This window comes from Alternaria novae-zelandiae, assembly GCF_023758075.1.
Source record: "Alternaria novae-zelandiae strain BMP 2774 chromosome Unknown scaffold_22, whole genome shotgun sequence".
Taxonomy (NCBI): Eukaryota; Fungi; Ascomycota; class Dothideomycetes; order Pleosporales; family Pleosporaceae; genus Alternaria; species Alternaria novae-zelandiae.
This window is the reverse complement of record NW_026056982.1, coordinates 127789-153489: the sequence shown is the minus strand read 5'-3', so window position 1 is coordinate 153489 and position 25701 is coordinate 127789. Positions and strand designations below refer to the sequence as shown.

General features: G+C 51.5%; 9 protein-coding genes across 9 annotated transcripts; 3 read left to right on the top strand and 6 right to left on the bottom strand.

Annotated features, from left to right (window-relative positions):
• Nucleotides 1-240: 240 nt before the first annotated feature.
• J4E88_009035 (uncharacterized protein) lies at nt 241-568 on the top strand (the record flags this gene model as incomplete). The annotated part of the gene is made up of 2 exons (XM_049402640.1): nt 241-268; nt 354-568. 2 exons carry the CDS (start codon nt 241-243, stop codon nt 566-568), a joined length of 243 nt encoding a protein of 80 aa, XP_049251495.1.
• A 3284-nt stretch (nt 569-3852) lies between these two features.
• Nucleotides 3853-5763, bottom strand: J4E88_009034 (uncharacterized protein; the record flags this gene model as incomplete). Its single annotated transcript, XM_049402639.1, has 8 exons — nt 3853-4348; nt 4403-4717; nt 4771-4818; nt 4869-4998; nt 5046-5161; nt 5213-5435; nt 5483-5657; nt 5707-5763. 8 exons carry the CDS (start codon nt 5761-5763, stop codon nt 3853-3855), a joined length of 1560 nt encoding a protein of 519 aa, XP_049251494.1.
• A 4811-nt stretch (nt 5764-10574) lies between these two features.
• On the bottom strand, nt 10575-11367 carry J4E88_009033 (uncharacterized protein; the record flags this gene model as incomplete). Its single annotated transcript, XM_049402638.1, has 2 exons — nt 10575-10929; nt 10985-11367. The coding sequence occupies 2 exons, from the start codon at nt 11365-11367 to the stop codon at nt 10575-10577; spliced, it is 738 nt and encodes a 245-aa protein (XP_049251493.1).
• Nucleotides 11368-12633: 1266 nt separating this feature from the next.
• On the bottom strand, nt 12634-13440 carry J4E88_009032 (uncharacterized protein; the record flags this gene model as incomplete). The annotated part of the gene is made up of 2 exons (XM_049402637.1): nt 12634-13302; nt 13435-13440. 2 exons carry the CDS (start codon nt 13438-13440, stop codon nt 12634-12636), a joined length of 675 nt encoding a protein of 224 aa, XP_049251492.1.
• Nucleotides 13441-13853: 413 nt separating this feature from the next.
• J4E88_009031 (uncharacterized protein) lies at nt 13854-14796 on the bottom strand (the record flags this gene model as incomplete). Its single annotated transcript, XM_049402636.1, has 3 exons — nt 13854-14318; nt 14445-14701; nt 14757-14796. The coding sequence occupies 3 exons, from the start codon at nt 14794-14796 to the stop codon at nt 13854-13856; spliced, it is 762 nt and encodes a 253-aa protein (XP_049251491.1).
• Nucleotides 14797-15210: 414 nt separating this feature from the next.
• Nucleotides 15211-16670, top strand: J4E88_009030 (uncharacterized protein; the record flags this gene model as incomplete). Its single annotated transcript, XM_049402635.1, has 2 exons — nt 15211-15308; nt 15425-16670. 2 exons carry the CDS (start codon nt 15211-15213, stop codon nt 16668-16670), a joined length of 1344 nt encoding a protein of 447 aa, XP_049251490.1.
• A 444-nt stretch (nt 16671-17114) lies between these two features.
• Nucleotides 17115-18767, bottom strand: J4E88_009029 (uncharacterized protein; the record flags this gene model as incomplete). The annotated part of the gene is made up of 2 exons (XM_049402634.1): nt 17115-18689; nt 18744-18767. 2 exons carry the CDS (start codon nt 18765-18767, stop codon nt 17115-17117), a joined length of 1599 nt encoding a protein of 532 aa, XP_049251489.1.
• A 333-nt stretch (nt 18768-19100) lies between these two features.
• J4E88_009028 (uncharacterized protein) lies at nt 19101-20099 on the bottom strand (the record flags this gene model as incomplete). Its single annotated transcript, XM_049402633.1, has 1 exon — nt 19101-20099. The coding sequence occupies one exon, from the start codon at nt 20097-20099 to the stop codon at nt 19101-19103; it is 999 nt and encodes a 332-aa protein (XP_049251488.1).
• Nucleotides 20100-21127: 1028 nt separating this feature from the next.
• Nucleotides 21128-23242, top strand: J4E88_009027 (uncharacterized protein; the record flags this gene model as incomplete). Its single annotated transcript, XM_049402632.1, has 4 exons — nt 21128-21346; nt 21431-21695; nt 21741-22052; nt 22101-23242. 4 exons carry the CDS (start codon nt 21128-21130, stop codon nt 23240-23242), a joined length of 1938 nt encoding a protein of 645 aa, XP_049251487.1.
• Nucleotides 23243-25701: the final 2459 nt, after the last annotated feature.

Below are 25701 nucleotides of genomic sequence, written 5' to 3'. Positions count from 1 at the left end.
ATCTGAGCACCAATCTTACAGGCGTGAAGCGCATTATTATAACATAATTCGAGTACCTGGTCCGACCTCAATCCGATACGGCATCTGCAACAGCGCAGCAGGGAACTAGCCGGCGAACACATTGCGACATCACAACCGTGCCGTATCTACGATCCGCCTCTCCTTGGTATTCCTTCTTCGACACAGACACAAACACAATATTCCTCGGCGCGCGGCACAACAAACTTCACACAATACACAATGGGTCTCATTGAGAAGATGCAAGCTCGTATGTCTTACCTCGCTTCGTCCCATCTTACCTTAGCCCCGAACCTTCACACCTGCGACAGTAGACTAACAAGAACCCAATCCAGGCCTCGAGCTCTACCGCCTCGAACAGCGTTACACACGTCGCGAGAAGCGCACGACCTTTATCAGCGAAGCGCAATACGTTGACGGCGAGTACGTTTACGCCTCGGCTCCTTCCTCGGCAAACTCGTCCACCACCTCAAGTAGCAAGCGCTTCAGCAAGATGCCTTCTACTATACGGATAAAGGAACTGAGCCGTATGGGAACTGGACGGTCATAAACGCTCCTCGAGCGAAGCTGCTCCTGTACCTATGGGTCGACGACTATCGATGGATGGACACCTCTCTGGTCGGACCAACGAGGAGAAGACAGCGTCATAGCCTACCGAGGAACAACGTGCCATGTATGACACCTTACACGGCATCGCAGCACACGACGTGTCCAAAGCTTTGAGGACGTCGCACAAGAAAACCACATACCGCGCGCAAGCAGAGAAGGAGGAAACGCGACGTATCCCCGCAAACACTGCGCAAGCGCAAAACATAATCATTAACGCAACGACATTCACGCCAGAACAACCATCGACGAAAGGGAAATAACGGACCAAAAGTATCTTCCATCATGTCAAGGTTCTTCATTCTTTACACCCACATTTTCCTTTTCTCTTGCCATCTATCGAGATTTATTCAATCATGTTTGCGACACAGTTAGAATACCCCAATTGGCTTCCAGAATAGACCTGGATATGCATCAATACAAGTTTATATGCAATTGGTTATGTTGGATGATGTGATAAGTGAAGGTGTTGCGGATGAATTGAATGGTTGCCAAGATCATCCTGCAGATGCGTAGGGCGTGTGGACCAAACTGCGCATGAGAGTGGTTGGGAATGGGAGGGATTGTAGGCGTAAGGCGTGTGGGCGCAAGGCGTGTGTAAACAAGGTAGTCACTCAAGATACGTGAGGCGTATGTGAACTTCCAGTCGACGCAGGCCCTACTTGTCACGACGGTAGCCTCATGAACGCTAGATCAATCAGGCCATTGTCAAGTACAGTCAATTGATCCTCCCATCACATTCTCCCTTTACATCTAGTCCACGTACTGGCAACCGGAAAGATGTCCAACGATCCCATCGAAAGCACACCAGCAACGACTGTCGTTGAATCAGACGACCCAAATCTACTCCCACGAAGCGACATCGAAGAGAAGTGCATGTCGACGCTCCATGAGGACCCTTCCGTACTCCCTTCCAACCTTCCACCCATGGACAAAGGAAAACACGCCTGGCTCTTCCTCACTGCAGCCTTCGCCATCGAATTCCTAACCATTGGTCCGTCCTGTCCCTCGTCCCTGAACAAACAACACACGCACTCCTGATACTGACACTACCCCCAGGTCAATCTTTCTCCTACGGCCGCTTCCAATCCCACTACACCACACACGCCCCCTTCGCCTCCAAATCCTCCTCCTCTTTCGCCGCGGTAATCGGCGTCCTGAATCAATCTCTCATCCTCATCTTCCTCCCCCTCGTCCTGTATCTCGCGCGCCAGAAACCCACATGGGCACGCTGGATGGCGACGACGGGGCTGCTTGGTTGTATTGTGTCAAACGTAGCTAGTTCTTTCTGTACGAGCACGACGCAGCTTGTGTTTACGCAGGGTGTGCTGCAGGGTGTGAGTGGTAAGACACTTCACTGTACGAACTGCATGTGGGACTTTGACTGACTGCGTACACGTATCTTAGGTAGTGTAGCGTTTTGTCCGCTGTTGGTCTTTGCGGAACAGTGGTTCGATAAGAGGAGAGGGTTGGCGTTTGGGGTTATTGGTGCGGGTGGTGGGTGTGGGGGGTTGATTCTGCCTCTTTTGATCAACGCGTTGCTAAATCAAGTGGGATATCAGAGTACGATGCGGGTTTTGGCTGGTATAATGTTTGGGGTGGGTATGCCGTTGGCGTGGTTTGTTGGACCGAGACTTCCGATTACGAACGTCGATACTGGGGAGAAGAGGTTCTGGAACTGGAAGCTCATTCTTTCAAATTCTTTCTTGTTACACCAACTTGCTAATTTTGTTCAAGGCGCGGGGTACTATCTCCCTGGTATCTACCTCCCTTCATTCACCCGCGAGGTGTTCGGTGCATCAGATTGGTCATCTACGGCCTCACTCATGTTACTCAATGTATCCACTATGGTAGGTCTTACCATCATGGGGTACATGACCGATCGATTCAATTCCCGGGTCTGCATCGCGGTCTCCGCTACGGGCGCTACGCTCTCTGTCTTTCTGTTCTGGGGCTTGGCTACACACATCGCTGTTCTATACATCTTCTGCATCTTATTCGGGTTATTTGCGGGTGGTTTTCCAGCAGCGTGGCCGGCTGTCATGAGGGAGATGGCGAAGAAGGGCGAGTCGAGGGGAATGGGACATGTGGATACCATCCTCATATTCTCGCTGTTTTGTCTTGCTAGGGGAGTTGGGAATATTGTTGCTGGGCCGATGAGTGAGGCACTTGTTGGCGGCATGCCTTGGAAAGACGAGGCTATTGGGGGCTATGGAAGTGGCTATGGCGGACTTGTTGTTTTCTGTGGGCTGAGTTCGCTGGTTAGCGGGATAAATGCGTTGTGGTACCATTTGATGTAGAGGTCTCTAAATCTGGTAGAGCAACGAGCATGTCTTTCTGGACCAATCATGTGCACATTCATACAATCTAGAAGGAGTGTAAGATATTACCCTGCTCGTATAGTATTAAGCTTATGTAACGCACGGTTACACGTCACTCCATCTTAGATACTGCAACTTCGTAGCCACATGGTATTTCATAGTCGTATCACAAATCCAGTAACCTTCCCGCATAGTATTCCTCCCGCAATTCTGACCGACCGGCCACAAGTCCAAAAGAGTGCCATTGTGCGAAGTCCATCCACTCCAGCCTCGATCCCGCTAGGCCTGCAGATGGACAGTATGCTAGCAGTGCAGAGTCACGTAAGCAAGGGAACCACGCCCTGTGAACACCGATCACTCCAGTCAGAACAAGGCGAAAAAGCAAAAAGACAGTGCATTTATTGTCATTGGTGGTGTGCGACTAATCGCGGGTGGGCGGACCAAATATGACCTGCATTGCATGAAGCTGCAACGCTAGTAGCAGAGGCAAACCTGTGACCATTGACACCCACGTAGTGACCATGCGAACCGAGGACGATGGGGGAAATTACTGAAAGTAGATGATTGTAATGATGGAGTATATTGCGCTAAATAATAAGGACATTGGCGTAGTTTTGCTATCGAGTACGCGTGTGGCTGGCTGCTTGGGGGGTATCATCCGATCTATAGGTATCTTGCGCAAGTGAATGGGAGTGGCCCCTGATCTCTCTTCCCTTCTAGGTGGTGACTCCGTTTGTTTGAAAGAAAAGACGAAAGGAAATGAAGTCCAAAGGTTGACCAACGCCGGAATAATAGATGCCCACCACCATTTAAAACTCCGTTGAATGTGAAATCGTTAAAATCGTAAAGCTCGAGGCGGCCATGCGCTCTCGAATAGGAATAGGCGAATGCGATGCGGAGCTGTGCACTAGACATTGTTGTCGTAGTCGCTGAGGATATCCTCTGGGTCTTCCGGTGGAAGCATGTCGATGGTGTCGCTTGTGCGCGGGCCGGTGTACTTCTTCCTTGCACCCGCATACCACCAAGCCGTGCTAAACAGGCCAATGAAGGCTGCCACACAGATAGCGTAGTTCATGTTGTCGGCCCTGACTGGCTTGACAGTCGGGAAGAACAACACAACACTGATGAAGATGACCCATGTCACTGCAATCGCATTGACCGGCTTGCTCCATCTGCCCATTGTGTATGGTCCAGGGTGAAAAGTGACAGTGTTCTCGTACCATCGGTGGGCAATGATGACTGCGATGTAACTGATGTCCAAGGCCGGGGCGGTGATGTTGAAGATAGCCGTAATGGTAAGAGTGCTTCCGATGCCGATTAGGTCGAGGCAGCTGCAGAACAGCACAACAAGCCATACCGCATTGACCGGAGTGTGCGTGTAGGAGTTGATCTTGCTCCAAAAGCTATGCAAAGTCAGCACCCCTCAATATTAGCGTCGATTGGACGCGGAAACTCACCCCGAAAATGGGAAGGCTGCGTCGCGGGAGAAGGCCCAAGCCATTCTAGCATTTGCCAACATGGCTGAGCAGCCGGTGAAGAACTGGACCAACATGACGAAAAACCACATGATGGTTCCACCTGTTTTGCCGCCAGCGTTGAAGAAGATCTGGGCCACGGGCAGACCGGTCGGCGTGGCCATAATCGCATCGTAGTCTGACATGCAGAAACAGAAGGTGACGGTTAGCATCCAACCGACGACGCCGGAGACGAGGATTGCAGCGCGGATCGCTACAGGGCCGCGAATAGCGGCATCGTGGGTCTCTTCCGACATGCTGTGTAACGCTGATTAGATTGGCTCATGTGCGGAGTCGTAGGGCTGACTTACTGTGTCGTGCCGTCGTAGTCAGTCATCGTCCAAGCAACGGAAAGGAAGCTGGGACTAGTCAGTGGCCTGGCGCTATGCGAGTGCTGGTTTGGACCTACCCAAGGAGGAATGAAAAACCCTTGCTTCCCCAGCCTGAGCCGTCCATGACTGTTGTGAACACCCATTGTGGACTTTGCTTGTTCGGTGTGAGAATGAGAAGAGCGATGCAGATGCAGATTGATGCGATGACTATTTGCTGTCAGACGGCGCTCAACACAAATCCTTCGTCGACGTACTGTTGATAGGGGCGAACCACAAGATGATGCGATGAAGCCAATTCGTGGGGAATGAGCAGATTGTGCCAAACATGCACAACACGAAAATAGCGAGAAGGACGGTCTGATATGCTTGCCTGCATTGATCGGTAAGCTGCTGCAGGTGATCCAAGTGGGGTGATTCTTACGGCGTAAAGGCAGACTCTCCATTATCTAGCGTGTGCATGACAACCGTCGCCAATATCATCTGGGAGATTGTATACGCCAGACTTGCAACGCCGGCGGCTTGTCCAAGGAAGTTGCACCAACCGATGATCCACGCCCAGGCTGCAACGTGTTCAGGTGGTACAACGTGTTTTGTGACATAGTACATGCCTCCCGCTGTCGGATACGCTGAGACCAATTCGGCAACTTGATTGGAGTTAGCTAAGACTCCTCTACGCATGTTGCAAACGTACCTGAACTGGCGATGCAGTATGCCATGATGCTGCCAATGAACCAAGCCCATACTGCTGTTGCTGGGCCACCTGAGCTCATTGGTGCACCAAAGGTAGCGGGTACTGAGCCCAGTACTCCTAGAATCGAGATGGCATATGAAACGGTAGACCATCTCGAGAAATGTCTTTGTAGAACCTGCGGAGACTGTTGGAAGATAGTCGAGTGAATGACTTGGAGCGCTTACAGGAGTGTATCCAATGCGCACAAGTAGGCGGTCGTCATCGTCTGCGATGGTTGCCATGATGCTTCGGTTCTGGTTATGCCCTGCTTCTGCTGCTTTCGATTGACTGGAGATGGTAGGTTGGAGCGCTCGTGGCTCACTCGGTCCCAATTCTTTGGAGTCTGGATTGAAGCCCATGGTTAATACCGGTGATCAACGAACGAGCATGAGAAGTTGAAGAGAAACAAGAACGTCTCGGCGACGGAAGCGTAGAAGGAATTTAGAAGGGTGTAAAAGACGGTGGGCCGTCAGCGGAGACACACTAGGAGGATTGACAGCCACGGCGTGGATCCACAAACCCAGCTACCAGGGAGTCGATACTGGATGTGGAAAGGGTACGTGGTCGGGTGAATGATGTAGGGGCATGGGAGACATGTCCACGGGTAGTGGCTATATGAATAACCTGACTAAAGGGAAAGCCAACCGTGCGACCAACGGGTGCCCAAAACGGTCCAGTAGTATCAAGTTGCGAGATGCGACCTACATTCAGGGTAGTAATTTTACAGCGTTTGCCATGATGACACGTGCGGAGTGTGTTGCTAGAGGCGTGAACGTGGGAAAGAGCAAGTAAGGAGTGGGACGACAGGGTGCGAAAACGCAGCCAATCGCAAACAATCAGCCTCTTTGCGCAGGCGGGCAGATCCTGGAGTCGCTGAAGCGATTGTGGGTTTACGGTACTGTCATTTGCGCACGAAGACTGGTGCCGAACGTTTGAAGGAAGTAGCGTGCTGGGGCCAAGAAGAGTGGTGCCGCTTCGGCGACCCAAGGTGGCGGGCCGTTTACTTTGCATTTCTGACTGGGGTATACTCAGCCCTGGGAACAATATGTAACCCACCTCATGAGACGCTTGTGACGCCTGTCGAAGCGGCATGGATGAGCTTCTTGATAGCTGACTGTCGACGTTTAGCCGATGTGTCGCGAGGCACGGTAGATTACTCAACGCGCCTCACCTGGGCAGCGAGGAGCCCTTACTCAATGTCCGGGCAGGAAACTGCCGCGGTCTAACACATTCTTTGGAGCTATGACGCACGCAGATGGAAGTGCGGCTTGCCTTGCGTGAGCTCACGAGCGGTACGACTCGGGTGTTACTACGGTCTACCTGTAACCGGTACCCCCTGACTGTTCGTAAGAAAACTTCGTCCAGGCGGTGAGGAGGAAGATCTCTATTGGTCCGCGCGGCTATTTTGATACGACGTACCTTCACCGAGGGACAGATCTGACGAGCATGATATCAGGGAATTTTGTAAGCTTCTGGCTGGGCTCTCAAGGAACGCAGACTTCGGAGTCGCTCCATGAACCGCGGCGGGAGCTTTCATCCGAAACCTTGATCCCTGACTTTCGACTGAAACGTCGGCCATAATTTACTTAGGATTTGTATACTTAAAAAGTCTTCTAAGAGAGCAAAAAACGTAAAAAGTAAACTAAATATCTAAATAAAATGTCTTATTTAATATAAGTTATTTAGCTACTAGTCTAACTAGTAATATTAAATTAAACTAAGTTTTACTATTTTAATACTAGCTATTTACTTATTTTTTTAGTAATATTTTAATTTTAACTAAACTCTAGCTTATAGCTAAATATACTTTTTTATACTAAGTATAAAAAAAGCTAATATTTTAATATATATTTTTTTTATTTATAATAGTAAAAATATAAGTAATACTAACTTTAGTATTAAGCTTTTAATTACTTAAATTTTAGCTTATATTATTTATATCTTTAAGTAAGTATTACTTATAAATATTAGTATAATATACTACTTACTATACTTACTTTATATACTAGTATACTTAAAAAAGTACTACTAAACTACTATAAGTATAGCTATTTTAAAAAGTATAAGTAAAAAGTTAACTACTAAATACTAAAAATTTAGCTAGCTTTATACTAAAGTTTTAAAACTATTATAAATAATAAAAATAATATTACTATTAATAAATATAAAATCTATTATAATAGTATTTTTAGTAGTATTTTTAATAAAATTTAAAAATAAAGTTTAAATAAAAGTAGTAAAATAAAATTTTATACTACTTATAAGTATTCTAAAAAAACTTTACTTATAGTTATTATAACTATTTAAGTTACTACTAAACTTTAGTTATTAACTAAATTTTTTATTTATTTTATAGTACTAGATACTATCTACTTATTTAAGAAGTAATATTATAATACTATACTACTACTTTTAATACTAAAAAATAATTAGTAATTATATATAATTTATATAATAAACGCGTAGCAAGATAAGTATACTTAACAATATACTTTGAGAACGAGAGTCTCGTCGACAGCTTATTAGAAATCAGTCCCGCGTTGTGTCATCCTGCCTAGACGAGTAGCATAAGCGACACCCGTGGACATGCCTGCGCCGGCACACATGCAACAACCAATGCACATGTAACACGAACCTGACCAGATCGCCCACGCCGTACGGAGATTTGCTTTTCATTACCATTGCGCTGGGCCTCTTGCACCTCTCAAACTGTGCCTTAGTCGCGCGCCTTGGTGCGCGCCACATATCTTCGAGGACCCGATTTAAACAGCAGCACGGATCGTCTTTCTGCAACCAGCCACGACGAAGCATGGATCAGGAGCGTCGCCTAAGTATGCACATGGCCAGGTGATCATGATGATGGTACCAAGGCCAGGATATGGAATACTCGCTAGACATCTAGGAGTGTTGGCAAGATCCGAAAGAGCGGTGGAAGCTCGCGGCTATTCACCCATCGACTAATTCCAGGGTCTTCCTGTTCGACTAAGTCCGCCTGGCACGGAGTTGAGCACGAAGCAGAGCCGTTGGACAAATTACCAGAATCCCTGGTCGTTAACGTTTGTCAAGCGTTCACGGCTACGACGGAAGACGATGCGTCGTAAGATGAAGATCCTCAGGCTCCAAGGCTCTGCGATGAAATATACCGATATCGCTTGCAGCTGCCTCATCGATCATCACAGACGACATGGGTGCATCGTCATTCTGTTTCGGGCTGTCGGGCGTGTTAGCACTCGAAGGTTAGCTTGGACGGCGCAGATGTGAGTCGGGGAAGGAGCAGAACCGGCGTCTAGGGCCCACTGTGGGCATCATCGCATTGCTAGCTGCAGCGCAAGCCCTTGGACTACCGCTTGCTCTTCACATCACCTTGACCGCGATTCCAACCGCAATCGCATTAGCCATTGCCTTTTCGAAGCATCGCCGACACTACGCAGAAAGGACGTCAGAAGTTCCTGCTTCATCTACGCCATGCGCCTTTTGTCCGGGCATTTGCTGACTCGTCTCGTTTCTCCAAGCGAACCTGACATCTCTGATCTTTTCCAGAAGGTACCTCTTCCTTTCGGCGGTTTCAAAATAGTGCCGAAGCCATGTGCGGACCCGTCCGTTAGGGCCGGCGATCAGCCTGGCACTTAGACTGGCGCAAGCCCACGCTGGGCTGCTTCCACCTCCAGACGGTGTACCATTTTCGATATAGTAGCCGAAGACATCCTTCTAGACTGACCGGAAAGTGGCGCTCTTCCCCATATCCTTCGAGGGTTACTAGCCACGTTCAACACCAAGATGCGACCTCCAGGTTTCGCTGACCTTGATGCGTCTTCGCAGATGCGACAGCACACAGCGCTGATCAAACCTCACCGATCGTACTGGGCGCTACCGCTTTCAGTCATCTACAACCGCTCTCGCTCACACCCTCGAATTCATAGTACGAGGTAAGGCCGACATCGACAACGCAGAACCAAAACGAAGCAGCCAATCCAAGGGCATCTTGTACTGGTGGCCAAGATAGGCTTTACACCCGTCAGTACCGTGGTAAGCGTGATCGCACTCACTTTGGTACACGCATCTGATAAAGATGCACAACCGAGGTGCCTGACAATCAGATGAAAGATGCAGACCCCTTAGTGCGAATCAGGGTCGGACACGTAAGGGTGGCGGATATACGGCTGACGGGGAAGTGAGAACGCTTCCCCTCCACGCGCAAAAGCACCAGAGAAGGCCCGAGATGATTGTTCATCTGACCAGATTTCTGAGCCCACATCCAAGATAAAAGGAAGTGCCCTGCCTCCGCGGAGTGAACGAGACGGAATCAGGGAAGTTGTCGCCGTCAGGAAAAAGAAAGAGTTATTCGACGTCCGCGGCACAGATGTCGAGATAGGATATTTGCAACGAAATCCGAAGGCAGCCATAAAGACATCGCAGTAGGGACACAACGGATGTCGAAGACCTGCCTGGTACGCTCGTCAGCATTTTCGATGGCATGCTATGGACTCAGAAGGGCTAGGATAAGTACCTAAACCGCGGCCATCAAACGCAATAGTTACTCAGCAGCGGCGTGACTGCATCTTACACCAGGATATTCATTACTGCAATACAGACGCTAATTGCATTGCACCCTTGGAATTCGACACATTCGATGCGATAATATGCGCTTTGCGACGCTGCATCTACCAGCGCATCAAGCAAGCACACGGCCATTGTAGGGACCGCAGTGCAACAGCGAAGGTCACGCATGCACACAATTCTGCAACGACCAGCTATCCCCTGCGATTGATAAAGCGTCTGCGCAAGTGTCGATAACATTGGATCTTTTCGAACGAAGTGATGATTTCGCAAACAGCGTTACGACAAGAACCAACTACGCGGCACGACACGATGCAGAACGAACAGACACAAGTGTTTTCAATTGTGATGCAGAGATCTATTCATGACGACAGCTATATACGACTGCAAATATATACAAAGAAGCGTTTTGTTACCCGTCTCAGGGTACTGTACTTGAGGGTTCCCATCCCAGGGTTCCTATCTCAGAGTCCCCAGTTCAGTCACCTTCACCCATCTAACAAGTAAACTTCTTGGGGCCAGGAATGGTGTAAGTAGCCGCCTTGTAGGCATCATAAGTGATACCGGCATCGCTACCCTTGTACGCACCGGGGAAACCAACAAGGCCACTCGGCTTCGTTGATCCACCTCCGGTAACCTTGAGTTGATGGCACCCAGGATAGAACTGCGCACCAGGGTACTGGTACGCGGCGTGCAGAGCAACGATTTCATGGCGCACGAGGTAGTAGCCTGGTGCGATGCACTTGGGGATAGTGTATGTGACGGAGCCGCCGGGGACTTGGAGGGCGTCGGAGCCCCAGACGTCAGAGGTGCCTTGGCGGCCGTCTTCTTGGACTTTGAACCAGACTGCACTGGTGAGGGTGTTAATATCATGGTGGTGGATAATAGGTCAGGTGGGTTACTTACGCTGACTCAGGCATCCAGTCATTGCATCCGGCATCGGGGCACTTGGCCATGTATGTGATGGTAGGACCCATGTGGCTCTCAGGCCAGAGCGTCCAGTAGAGCTCGACGTCTGAACCCGCGGCGGCTTCGGCGTGTAGAGCAGCGGGCTTGGAGCCGTTGATACCGCCGGCTGCGTAGCCACCGCATTGGATGTCGGAGATGGCTACGTCCTCAACGGGGCCGTTGCCTTGGATCGGTCGTGAGATGCGCTTCACGTCCGTCATGTAAGGGTCTTGGTATGGTTGGTAGAAGATGTATTCTTTGCCGCCAATGGTGGCATTGTTGACGTAGCCGTGGGCTGCGACGGCAGTAGCGAAGGCGAGGGCGGAGGTGATGTACTTCATTTTGAAGAAGATGGTAGAGTCGATTCGATAAATTCGGGGTATCAAAGAAAGGTAGATTGGAGGTGTTGCTGCTGTGAAGATACGGTCCTGCGTATCGAGCGTGCTGATAATCCGAAGATGGAGAGAAAGAAGAGAACGACTTATAAGTTTGAACAACACAAAAAAACGAGTGAATAGACGACGATGGAGTTAGACAGACGACCGGTACCGAGTGACCTAGATGCCGAAAGTATAGATTGACAGAGGTAGCTGCATGTCTTATAGTAGTTCCCGGGTGGTAATTACTCCACGACACAGGAGCGCAGTTGCGTCACCATGGGATTCGATCCAAGGCACCAATCATCGAGATGATTGTTTGAAACTTGCACTGGCTTGCCATGGCGATGGCCACATGCTGGAGGGCGATCATGAAAGGAGGGTGCGTAGATTAATCAAGGCGCGCTAGCGAGGCCTTGGGCGGCTCCACTGTTTCCCCTATGAGGCTGTGAGGCGTGGCTGGATCAGGCTGGAAGGAGCCGTTGGGCCCGTTGAGGGAACTTCGAGGAGGTAAGCGAAATGAGTTGATGGTGGATTCTCTTGTCAGACGTCATATTTCTATCGAATGCCATCATATGCTGTTCGTGAGGGAGAACAGTCTCGTTCTGGCGTTGATTATGTGCCGTGGTAGGGCACGGGTTCGTCCGCGTTGGAAAAGTTAAAAAGCGTCTCGACCTTTTTTTTTGTGAAACATGACGCACAGAACATGTTCAATAATCAACCTACGCTTGCGATTCACGCAATTGGTGGACACCAGCTAGATGTTTCTTGGTGGTTGTCTCAGATTCGATATTACACCTGGGCATCTGCGGATGTTCGTTTACCCAAGTGCCGTACCAGGGCAGGCCCCATCCTGCATCTTCGGAGAAATTAATATAGTCATTATATAGAGGAAAGCCGGGTTGCCGGTCGATGTGGTGTCACGATGCACACTTTAGATGGCATTGTCGAACGACGTTTAGATTGCTGGTGCTGCGGGACTGTTGCGATGCGGCCCGCGGGGTTGGTGAGGGTTTGGTGATGGCGCCGTTGGTTAGATTGCGATGGGCTGGTCAAGGGCTTGGCTTTGGCTGGACCGTGGGGATGGGAATCCTGCGAAAGTCGCGATTTTTGTTTGCTTGTTTGGATTTGTATCAGATGGTGGTTGTTGCGTTGAGTCTCTAGATGGTGCTGTTGCTACTCTACTCAACCTAGATACTCTGGAAGCGCATGTCCGCATACCTCTACCATCTACCAAGTCCTTCCCATGACATTGTGGCCCAATGTGATACTCACCTCTCCCTTGATTAACATCCACCTTGCAAAGTCCTGTGCGAAATGCGCATACTTCCAGCACAACTTCGCGAGCTCCTTCTTCACGACATCCTGACCTGTGTCCCCGGCATCAATTTCAACTTCTTCTTCCCCTTGGGCCGCAGCTTGACCAGCAGCCGGCGTCGCGTTCCATTGCTGTGCTCTCACCCAGATCCTAGCTACAGTTTCGCATACCAAACCTCTTAGAGGCCAGAACGTGATCATATCCGGTATATCTTGGCCCTGAAAGACCTCCCAAGTTTCGTCATCGTTCTCGTAGATCAGGTTGACATACATGCGGAGCAGTCTCACAGCGTTCTTTGCCGTATTGTTTGCCGGTTGGTCCAGCCAGGCCAGAGCGCCATCAGCGCCATTCTGGAACGCCCTATGAGCACGTCCAGACAGACCACTAACACCGTAACTCTTTTGACGTGCGAGATCGTAAACGGCAGCGTGATGAGCCGCTTCCCGCTTTCGTGCTTGCATCATAGACATGGGGGCTGAGGGCAGAAGACGCGGATTGTAGGTCTGGAGGTAAAAGAAGCGTATCATATCTTCGACGGCTTGTACGTTTCCAGGAGGGATAGTGATGATAGATCCAACATTCTGGAGCATGTTAGAGAATGCAATGGTTACATGGTCCTAAACAGGAGTGGGTGGTGAGTAGGCGTTATATTGACTTACGTATTCTCCGGAGTCGAACTTTCTCTTGAGCGTCACCGAGTTAGCGCAGAGAACATGCATATGGGTGCGAAAGCGGTATTCAGATCGGGTTATGGGATCGCTGTACTTGATGGCAACATCGGGGGTATTAAGGGTTCTTAAGACAGCACTTAGCTCTACTTCTAGTGGAGAATCCATTAGTGATGATCGACACTGCTGAATGCTAGATGTCCAGGCTCAACATCTTACTGCCTATAAACCACATTAGCAAATATCAAGTGCTTGCTCGATGATCCTCGTGCTGAAGACTGATGACCGAAAACCACAAGCAATGGTAGGCAATCAGAGAGTAAGTATTAACACAGCTGCATGAAGTACCCTGCAACCTAATCCGTGAACTCCAAGTTTTATGGCCGTAGACACGCTCATTCGTATGCCAAACCATTGCCCTGAGCTCCCAAAAAGATAGCCATCTACCCATGTCATCGTTCCGTCTAGTATCCAGTCGCACCCGGTGCCTTCTCGTCCTTCTTCAGACTGAGCAGTAGTTCCCTGAAGCGGGCCTTCTCGCTGCCTGACGCGCCGCCCTTGGTGCCCTTTCCACTCAGATCGACCAGCTTGGCGATGCGCTCCCAGCTCGTACCACCCGCGGTGGTGTCGTCGCGGTTCGCAAGGAACTCCTCAGCCTCCTTCCGTGTCTTGGCAATCTCCTTGTCCTTCTTGTTGTTGTAGTTCTCGTAGAAGTCGTCGATGTTTTGCTGCGCCTCCTGGATGGTTTTCTGTTTGCGGTCGTGGGATACCTCGTCGCGGTGTTGAATCTGGAGGTCGCGGCGCTCGCGCCATTCGCGGATGACGTCGGGCTCGGGCGAGTCTGAGCGCTGTGGGGTGAAGGATGGGGCTGGTTGGCCGGGGAGGAAGGGCAGGCCTGAGCCTGTGATGGTGCCGCCGGGAGCCATGTGCTGCTGGAGTCAGTATACCGTCGTGATGTTGTTTATTCCATGCTCAATTCATGTTTCGACTGGCGCGTCACTTTTGAACATGCCAGATCGCAACCATGCTTTGGCTAAAGAAGCAGGCGTGCTTACGTCGTTGGTCGTGTCAATGGCGGGGAAGGAGCTCTCGAAGCCGCTCATCTCTTGGCCGCCGACGTTGGCCTGGCTGAAGTCTCCCCCAAGCAGGTCGTCGTCGCCATCCTCGACCGTCGCTGCCCTGTCGTTTTCCGAAGCAAACTGGTCGGCATCGTCGCCAAGAAGCGCGCGTTCACGGTCGAGGAAGTTGCTGGCATCGTTGTCGCCGCCGCCAATGTCGAAGTCTGCCGCATCACCGCGCGCTTCGGTCTGGCCTGGTTGGTTTAGTATGCGGTGCGGAGGTGCTTCGGGGACCATAGCTGAGCTCACCGGCGTCAATCTCGTCTAATGAGGGGAAGCGGTCTGCCATTGTGGGTGTGGAGGGTGTGGGGGATGGAGTGGGAGGAGCGGAGATAAGTTTGGCAACAGCAGTTTGCGTACAAGTGTCTTGTTGTTGCGTCTTGGATAGTTACCGTTGGTGACGGCCAGCCAGGGAGCTGCTTGGCGCGGCGGAGCCACGTTTAGCCGCATAGCACCTAGCGTCCCTAGCTCTCAAGTGCTCCCAGGTGCCCTCACCTTGAACTCTTCCACCCATTCCATCCCCAACACACGTCATCACCTGAGCACTGTAGTCGCGAAAAGTTGCAAAGCGCATATCGCACGCTGAAGGCTACATACCATCTGCTGCCATCACGCGCTTTTCTGCAAGTTGATCGCATTCTGCTCGCGTGCGCATCATTCTTCAGTAGCTGTCGCATATATTCGTGAAGACCTCCAGGCCATCATGGCTTTCACCGAGGACAGCCTCAAGGCCAAGCTCTCATCGCTCAATGAGACTCAAGAGGCCATCTCCACTGTCGGCCAATGGATCCTCTTCCACAGGTAAAGCATCTCATCTCTGCCAAGACCCCAGTTTGCTGCATGCATCACGCGTTGAATCCATGGATTGCGAGTTTTGTCATGCACTTTGGAACCATATACTAACGTCACGTGTACAGACGACATGCCGAGCGCATCGCTCATGTATGGCTACAGCGCATGAAGGAGTCGCCCCCGAATAAGAAACTGGTGCTCATCTATCTCGCCAACGAAATCACACAAACCTCCAAGATGCGCAAGAAGGAGGAGTTCCTGCGCGCATACGAACCCATTCTCGCCGAAGCGACGACAGTAGCCTACAAGGGCTCCCCCCACGAGATACAAAACAAGATTCGAAGGGTCGTCGAGGTTTGGAGGCAGCGCAACATCTTCAACTTAGCTGTGCAGCAGGCGGTGGAGAGGTCGATAGACGAGGTGGACCGCTCCAAATCTACGCGCAAACCTGCTCTAGGTGGGTCGCTCTTCTCGAGCTCGTCAGTCCCACCTGAGCTCACACCGGTCGCGCCTCTGGCAACTGCGCTTCAGAAAGCCGATGCCGCGACGAAGCCCGCCGTCACCACCGCCAACCAAGACTACGAGAAGCTCACCAACCCGAATGCCGCGATCCCATCTCCGCCCATGCACGCAGCTGGACTCGCAGCACTCTGCAAGAAGCTTGCGCTGGCCGAAGGCGCCGTCGCCGAGAGCATCAAGGCGCGCAAGGCCCTCCTCACCGGTCTAGAGCACCTCCTCGAGGCGAACAGGAAGAAGCTCATCGACGAAGAGGCGCAGGAAGCAGACCTCAAGACGCGCAAAGACGCTATAGAAAGCCGAAAGCGCGCAGTCGAGGAAGCCATCCTCAAGGGCCTGTCAGCGGCAGAGCAAAACCGGATTTCCACCGCACCCCTCCCCGTCGCTACAACCTCCCCTGTCGCAGCCACCTTCTCAGGTGCGCAAGAAAGACCAGAAGTCGAGGAACTCACGCCCCCACCCATGGAATCTTTCACACCCGTCGGCTCACCACACCTCGCACCCGCGCCCCAGAACGACCCTGTGCCCACCATCCGCGACGACGAAATGCCGCAACCCGCCGCCCACCCCGTCGTACCAGAGACCGCCCCTGCGCCTGCGCAACACTCCACCCAGCCCGAATACGCGACCGCTATCGGCGAGCCGAACCAGCACATAGCTGCCGATCTGCTCAAGAGCCTGCAACATGCGCCAATGGGTGGTGCTGAAGGTGGTGTGTACGGACAACATCATGCGTACGAGAATGCGCATAAGAAGAGGAAGATGAGCAGAAATGCTGGCGAGGATGACTTTGCGGCTTTTGCTGGGGACAGGGATATGGCTGGCATCGACGATAACTTTGCTGAGCTGATCTGAGGGCACTGGGAAACCGGCGGTAGCTACAATTCGTGGTATATTCTTGAAAGAAATTGCTAGGGCAGGCAATGCATGGAATGGTAGTTTTAAAATGGATACGTTGTAGCGCGGGAGTGGCATTTATTACCGCATGGCTTGCAACTTAGTCTGCACAGGGCGTCTAGGGTTTAAGGGTCGATGTACGATATTGACGGGGTCTCAGCATAGGTGAAGTGGGAATTTTGCAGGTTTAACATGGGAGATGGTGGACGGGATCCAAGGCAAAGCTACCGGAACAATCAGACGACATATCTAAGATTTTTGCTCAAAACCAGTTATTTTCAGATACCATCATCAATCATAATGTACAATTACAGGACCCATCATCCCATACCATACCATGCCATACCATTTCCATTCCCATAATTCATGATACCATGCCCATCACTCTCACCCATCCCCTCCCTAGTCCACCTCCTCAATCCTACTAGCCCCCTGCTCCTGCGCCTGTCCCTGACCCGGCATCTTCCTATTCTTCTCAATCTCGCCCATAACGCGCTGCCCCTCCTCGGTCGTTGCGTCAATCACGCCCTCTTCCAGACTCAACATGCCCCCTTGACCCAGTTTCTCAACCACCTCCTCCGCCTCATCCACACTCATCTTCGCCAGCACCTTGTTCACTTCATCTAACTTCCCGCTTTCCAACGCGCGCTGCAAGCCCGGTGGGAAGGTTTCAAAGATCTGTCTCGCTTGCTCTTCTGCTTCTTTCTCTGCGGGGTCGGTGGCGCTGGATTCTTTGGGGGGCACCGAGATGTTGATTTGGGTGCCTGGGTCTACGGCGTGGAGTTGGATTTGCTCGACGCCTGCGCCTTCGGATGAAGGGTTCTCGGCGCGTTCTTTTAGGATTTCAGCGGCGCGAGTCTTGATGCGGTGGTATGTTGAGTCGACGTCATCGTTGAACATTTTGCCGGCTTGGTGGTCTTTTATTTGGATGCGCTTGAAGAAGAGCTCTACGCCTTGTCGTCCACCTAGTTGGCGACAGTATTGTAACAGAAGGCCTTGGTGTACGCATTGCCGTGCGTGCTTGGGCTTGCCGTCGAGTTCAGAGTTGAAGGCTTCGACGAGGAGGCCGTCTGTTTCCTTCTCGGCGAGAATCTCCGGGTGCGCCATGAGGAACTGGAGGCACGCGTACCAGTCTCCGGCTTTTCTCTTCGCGAATTGCTGGGCGAGGGGTGAGGCGGTGATGTCGTCTTCGTTATCGGAACCGGCGCCGGTGGGCTCGGCGACGCTGCCTTCTTCTATGTCGCCATCTGCGCCGGAGGACTGGCCTGTGTCTGTTCGGGTGGCCGAGGGGCGGGAGGGGTTGTTGAGGAGTTCGACGGCGGGCTCTTTCTTCGATGAGGAGGACGATGAGGCGGCTTTCTTCTTCTCTTCTTCGGCTTTCTTGACGTTGGAGTAGCTGAAGCCTTCGTGGATGTCGTCGCTGGTGATGTGCTTCTTGTCTTCCTTTTCCAGCTCGTCGAGCTTGGCGAGGAGTTGTTGCTGGAGATCTTGTATGCGCGCCTTCTCCTTCTCTAAACCCTGGATAAATAGTGTGTATCGCGGCTCTTCGCTCTTCTGCTCGTCAATGTCCTTTTTCACTGCGTCTACTAAGCTCGCCATCATCTGCGGGTATGTGGGCTTGTCCTTGATGTGCTCGTGTACGCCCTCTGGCGGTGGTGGCGGCCTGTCTGAGCCTCCGTCTTTGTCAATCTTCATGTCCATCATGCTCTCCATCATGGCCTGGAAGACGAGCTGGTCATCGTTCTGGCCATTTCCCTCTGCCTGCTTGTCTCTGTGCGATTTCAGTGCCGTGAGCAGGCGGTCGACGCGTTCGGTGAGGCCATCGTTGATGATGCGCTCGTACTTGAGCGTCTTTATTTGGTGGCGGCGGTGGTCGCGCTCCTGGTGGATCTGGGCTTGTTTGGCGCGAATGAAGGATTTCTTGTCGACATTGGGGTGCACTTCGATGTCGCTGTCGTCCGAGAGCTCCAAGGCGTCCTGGAAGATTGTTAGAAGCTGCGTCTATAACACTGGTAGAAGCGCATGACTCACCCACTTGCTGTAGTTGATTACCATCGTGGTCGAGGTCTGAGTCGTGTGCTACGGCGGATGTTTGTGTTGTGCTTCGAGGTTGCACCTTGTCCGCAGCACTGCGGGGCTCAAGTGGCATGTCGCGTTCGGACCAGCTCGTCATCGAGAAGGTTCGACCAACTTCACTTTCACTCCATCGCTTTCGACACGCGCACTGCTATCATTGTCAGCGCATTAGGTGCATCAGATCTGAGAAGAACGTGTCGCATCACAAGAACAGTATCGCGAATTTGTTTACAATTCAACAGTACATATATTGCGTCATTACGCTACGCGCCTACATACCCGTCTCCATCTCCATTGCAAGGTAGCCTGATTTCACAAGACGTGGTGGGCCCTCAGCCAGTCATTATCACTGTCATAAGCGTAATCCTCGTCTTCATAAAGATACTCGGGCATGCCTTCTATGCGCGACGACTTCAGCGCTGCAACAACGAGATCCGTGCCGAAATCCGGGAACATTTGCGCAAGAGGCACAAGATGTTCACGATTGAAGTCCGGATGCGCGTTGACCCAGGCATTCATGGCCCCTTCCACAAGAAGATCCTGGACGCGATCGAGAGGGTGGGTTGAACTTCTACCTTCGGTTGAATGTGGGTTCGGTGGATTGAATGTTGTCCGCCGCGCGGAGTTGTTCCGCTGAGATGTAGCGCTTACGGGAGCGTTCTCAGTAGATATGGAGTTAGTTTGCTCAGTCTCAGACGGGCCTGTCTGTGAAGTGCCTTCCGCGGTCTGATCGCTTTGGTGTAGGTCGTCCCGCAGAGCGGGAAAATAACGCTCGCTTTCATGATACACTTGCCTTAACATGAATCTGAAGAACTCAGATGCTGTCGTTTCATCTTCGTCACCGTAGGTCCGTCTTGGCTCAGTAAAGAGATCCACGAGCTGCTTGAGTTGGCGATAGGCTAGAGCTGTTAGACCTTCCACTTGATACTTATCGGCTACTGCGAAAACACGCAGACGATGCATGAACCGCTGTCGTAGCTCCGTCAACTCATCCGGAATGTCGACTGTTTCGAGATACTCCTCTTTGTACGCGTACTCGAAGAAAGCCTCTAGGCCTTCCGGATGGTCGCCTTTTAGAATTATCACCTGATCATTGGCTTCCTTGAAGTTTTTGGATGCCTTCTTAAACCACTCACTCACTGAACAAAGGACGAGACGATGGCCGACGAACTCCTTCTCACCATGGTCGCCGTATTTGATGGTAATGTCAGCTAATAGCTGGTTCTTGTACCATCTGGCGTTGAGGTGAGGCTGTTCTGGATCCGGACGGACAACGACTGTCCCGCAAGTGGCACACCGTGGGTTGGCCATGACTGCGAAGTTAATCTAGCCGCTATATTGAGGATTGTGACGAGAAGTTGGGTTGGAGCGTGAAATAGCACAGGAGGTACCTTGCTTTGTAGTTGATGCAGTGTTGCTATGTACTTTCACATAGCTGATCATTGTTTAGCCACAACAATGTCTTTCCAGAACTGAGGAGGGGGTGAAAGGCCGTCTACTGGGGTCTTCATTCCGCTGCGGGAATGATCTCGCTAGATGACGAAGCCTGAGTCAGTGCTGGAGCTCGGGGATAAGTCATGAGGCGGCACACCGCGATACCTCCGTAGTGTAGTCCAGAGCCATGCCAAATGCTAAGGTTATCGTATGGTGACAGAAAGCCAGTCCTGGAATGGATGATCGAACACGAGATCCGTGATGGGAGTAATCTAAAAGAGGAAAGTTTTCTTGTCTTCCAGCGAGATACCAGGACTTGTAACGTATTGCACACATTGATGATGTTGAGTAATCGTCGCGATCGAGCAGCTTCTCAAGAGTATCAGGTACGAGCCGCATTCCGAACAGGATGGTGAAAGCGAGTTGGCGAATGATAACGTGGAGATACGGGAGATGGCTGGAAAGAACCATCGGAGAGGTGCGATGCCACGCCCCGGTCCTCGGAACGCTAATGTCGCGCTTGTCACCCAACAGGAAGGAGAAGGCCTCGATCAAGCCTTTTGGCATGGCTTGTCCACGACCATGCCGAAGCTTATCTTTCTCTCCAATGACTGTTACACGTGCGGTTTTGCCGCTTCCGCCCCTAGGGGCATCTTTGCTTGCCGGCATGGGTAAGACAGCCGAAGCGGCGATGCACGTACGCGTACCGGCCATGAGGCTACATAAGAAGATGACGCCCTGAACGCTTATCCTTACGCGCTGTCATTCATCCGGTCCCCATCATGCGGTCTCTTGCTTTTGGCGCTTTCATCGCGACAGTAGCACCGGCGCTAGCCTGCGAAGGTCATAACAGCTGCTACGGGCCGCTGAAAGATGATGTCGTATTGACCAGAAACGTTCGTCGCATGCAGCCGGACGCGCAGAATGCGACCACAACACCGAAAGCGCCACTGGAATGGGGTCAGATTAACTTCCTGCATACCACGGATACCCATGGATGGCTGGAAGGTCACATCAAGGAACAGAACTATGGGGCCGATTGGGGTGATTACGCCAGCTTCACCAAGCACATGAAGCAGAAGGCTCGGGATCTAGGCGTCGATCTGCTTCTGGTAGACACAGGGGTTAGTGTCTGCCATCAAGCCCTGGGGACGAGTAGGGCTGCGCACGTGGTTGAAGGAAGTAGCACTTCGACTAACTTGCGATAGGATTTGCACGACGGTGCTGGACTCAGCGATGCGACGACTCCTAACGGCAACGTCTCGAACGCCATTTTTGAAAATATTGATTATGATTTGTTGACCATTGGAAACCACGAGCTTTATGTTACCGAGATCGCCTACGAGACCTTCAACAACTTCTCCAAGGTTTATGGCGACAAGTATCTCACTAGCAATGTGCAGATCAAGAACCCCACCACTGGCCAATTCGAGTACATTGGATCACGTTACCGCTACTTCACTACAGAGCAGGGTAAGTCGATCAATCGTGGAAATACCAATATGCTGATAGACCTAGGGCTCCGCATCATGGCTTTTGGCGTCCTCTTCGACTTCACAGGCAACAGCAACGTCTCCAAGGTCATCAAAGCAGCCGACATGGTGAAGCAGCCGTGGTTCCAACAGGCTGTCAACTACACCGAGCCCATCGATTTGTTCGTAATCACTGGCCACAACCCGGTGCGCACCAGCGTTTCTTCCAGTACAATGGGCACTGTCTTCAAAGCCATCCGCAGCATGAAACCAAACGTACCCATTCAAGCTTTTGGTGGACATACCCACATCCGAGACTTTGCCGTATACGACGACAAAGCTACAGGAATTGAGTCTGGTATGTACTCTAGACATGCTTTGAAAGAAGTGGCTAACATAGTCCCAGGTCGTTACTGCGAGACATTGGGCTGGGTTGCCATGTCTGGTATCGAATCAAAGACTTGCAAGGCGCAGCATAACCCTAAAGGTGTTCCGAATCCGACACGCAGCGCTGTAGTGCCGGCAAGCACTGGGACTGCATCGGCTAGTGCACACCTGCCTACGTCTACTTCCAACTCCACCCTCCGCTACGCGCGAAGATACCTTGATTGGAACCGCAATACGTTCGCTTATCATGCTAAGGGAAGTCAACGCTACACCGCGTTCGACACATCTGCCGGTGTCAGCGTTACTAACGAGATCACTTCCGAGCGAGCGGAGCTCAACTTGACTGATTTGTATGGATGCGCCCCAGCGACATACTGTCAGTACTGCAAGCCATTCCTTGCTGAAGGCAACATCTTCGGACTCCTCCAGACCGCGTTGGCCACCGTCGTCGTCAACGAGACGCGCAAAGACGTTCCCAGACTCATCATCATCAACACCGGATCAGTCCGCTTCGACCTCGCCAAAGGCCCCTTCACCTACGACGACTCCTTCATCGTCTCTCCATTCAAAGACGCCTTCCAGTTCATCCCCAACGTACCCTACGAGCAAGCGTCTCAAGTCCTCGGCATACTAAACGCCGGTCCCTTCCAGAAGAAGAAGCGCGATCTTGAGACTTCCGACTTCGGCTTCAGCCCCATCCTCGCAGACAGAGACACGTGCCTCGACCCGCCCATCACACACCACTACGAAGGAGTCACCCGCCGCTCAAAGCAAGGCGGCCGTCTCATCCGCCGTCAATCCACCGCCCCTAACCCAGGTTACACGACCAAAGACGACTTCGGCACCGACGGCGACGACACCGTTCACTCAGCCATTCCCAACTTCTCCCAGCCCAACGATCTCCAGGCGAACGCGTCCTTCCCGCTCGATGGATCGATGCCAAAGACTGTTGATCTGGTGTTCTTGGACTTTATCGCTAGCTACATTGTCGACGCTTTAAATCAGCCTGATGTTGGGGGTGACTTTTCGCTCAGTCAGGTGGAGTATTATATTGATGAGAGCTTTACGACTAATAGCTATTTGCCGGCGTATGCGAAGGTTGCGTGGCAGAGGGATGTGCCGAATTGTCCGGTGGGTGAGGGGATTGGTGCTGCGTCGTGAGAGGGGTGTCGAGTTAGAAAAGACCTGGACGCCACAATCTTCGTGAAGGGGTACATTGGCGGCTCGCCTAGAATCGTATTCTTAAGATGTATATACAAGGACGATAAGTTTCAGCTTCGAGTACACAGGCGCACGCATCTTTGCCCTACACGCCATTGGATGTATCTAGCATAGTTCGAGTGCCCGCAGATTGTCGCGAAGTGAAGTGTCAAACATCTTCTCCGAGAGATACGGTGACCGCAATACATATCGATGAGAGTGCCACACATGGATCCGCAATTGGTCCTTGTGGTCGAAGCGGTAGTTGCAGGTGTACATAACGCAACTCAGTCTGGAGTTCGGCCTAGGGTCTTTATGCGTTCGCATATGCCGAATCAGGTCCAGAGCTCTGTCGAAAGTTCTACGACAGCCGTCCTTGCGGCACGAATATCTCTTCCTACGTTTCCCGAGAATCGCTGCCGTTCTTCTGCGAGAGACCTCGCCACCATTCTTGTCTGCAGCTTGTGCAGAAGCATGGAAGGCGGACCGCGGCTGAGACTGTGGCTCAGCGTGCAAGAACACGTTGGTCTCTTCCGACCCTGACAGTTCTATTTCGCCAAAATCTCCAGCTACGAAGGGTTTCCTCGCCGCTGGCGTCTGTGAGTTCAAAAGCTGGGAAATCCAATATGGGGTCGGCTGCATTGACGAAGTATCGTATCTACGACGAGCCTCTGCGAGACGGTCAACTAGCTCTTCCTCATCGCAAAAGACCTTGAGTGATTCTCGCATCAACTTTGAAAATTTGAGTAAGTTTTTCCTGAACACCCTGATATCCATCCTGAACGTCAACGGCGAGCATGCGTAGTGGATCATAATCTGTACGAGGGGTTCTATTGGTTCGATGCTGTAGTTGATGGGTATGGTATTGTTATCACTTGCCAATCCGTGAAGGGCGTAAACCTTGTCTCTGACATCAGTTGAATGCTGTCTATGATATCGTTCGAGTAGTAATGTGAGAGGTTGAGGATCGCCGTTCCATTGCGCTTTTGCCCTGATGATGATTGCAGCTGGACTATCAAGAACGGCTGGTACGCCGACGACGTGAAGAGCTCTCCCTCTGTCCGAAATGGCTTGGAGGTCGGCTAATAGCTGCTGTATCTTGATCCACTGTACGCAATGGCCGCCATATAGAACTTTTGTCTCTCTCGCCAGTAAAACTTCTTGCACAATCCAGATCCTTTTCCAGTACTCCTTTTCACACAACCCTAGTATAGCTTTTGCTTTACGAGCATTCCATAACTTCTTCGTATTGACATCTTTGCCATTCAAAGCAACGCGCGTCTTTAAAAACTGCATCGCGACGTCGCTGAACGTGGCATCATCTGCTTCACCAAGCCAGATCCACACACAGCAAGCTTGTGTGTAGATCTCCCTCATCATCTGCACTTGGTGATTTTGCTCGAGTACATTCGCTTGATCGATGCTAATGGCGTCTATCCAGAAGACGGCGTCCTGACGCTGCATACGCATTTGGTGGAGGAAGTGCCACAGATTGCGACCGACTCTGAAAGACATGCCATTGATATGAATATCGTCATATCGCTCTTTGGCACCCCATGCATACGAAAGAGCGACGTATGCTGGACACTCGTCATCCAGCGCGTGGCTCTGCAGATCGCATTTGATGGATTCCGACGCGTCGCCGGGCTGCAGGGTCACCAGCCTGATGTTCTTCTTTCCGAGATTGAGCGGTACATCGGCATACAGATCTCCAGACGGCGGCATTCTGTGGGGCGGGTCGAAAGCACGAGAGGATAATTGATGGTATTGTGGACGGTGCTACACATGTCAGCGTTCTCGAGATGCAGCAAAGGCCAAGGCTAATGCCTAAAGCCTGCGCCACCATCTGGGCACCTTTGGGGCTTTTTCGGGCTTATGGTACACAGCATTTAATCCTTCAGTGGATTCATCGTGCGCTACTCATGAAGAAGAGTCAAATCCCACGTCGACGAGCTCCTTCGTGCTATGCACCTTACTTGTCTGAAAGCATCCAATACACCACTCGGCATAACTTTACCTTTCTGAAGCCCTTACCAATACACCAAAGGCCCTTTTTACCTGCCGGAAGTCCCGAAAGTCCTGCAATTGAAGATACCGATAGAAAAGCCTCAGGGGTTGTCGCAGCAAGAGATGAAAAGCAGAATAGTGCAGCGCTAGCGACACTAGGCCGCCCCACCTGCTTGGACAAGAACCTGAGGCAAACAGAACCCTTTCTCACACAATCCCCGTTTGAGAACCCACCCCCGTACCATTACTCCGCTGTCTTATGAACTGACGGACCTATGACAGCTGTAGCGCATGCCATTCACGCCACGGTCGCGATAGACTAGACCACACACGTGAACATGCGACGCGAACCACGGGCCGAGGATCTTGGGCCTTACCACGCGTGGTGCAGCCCTCGCTGCGAAAGACAACCT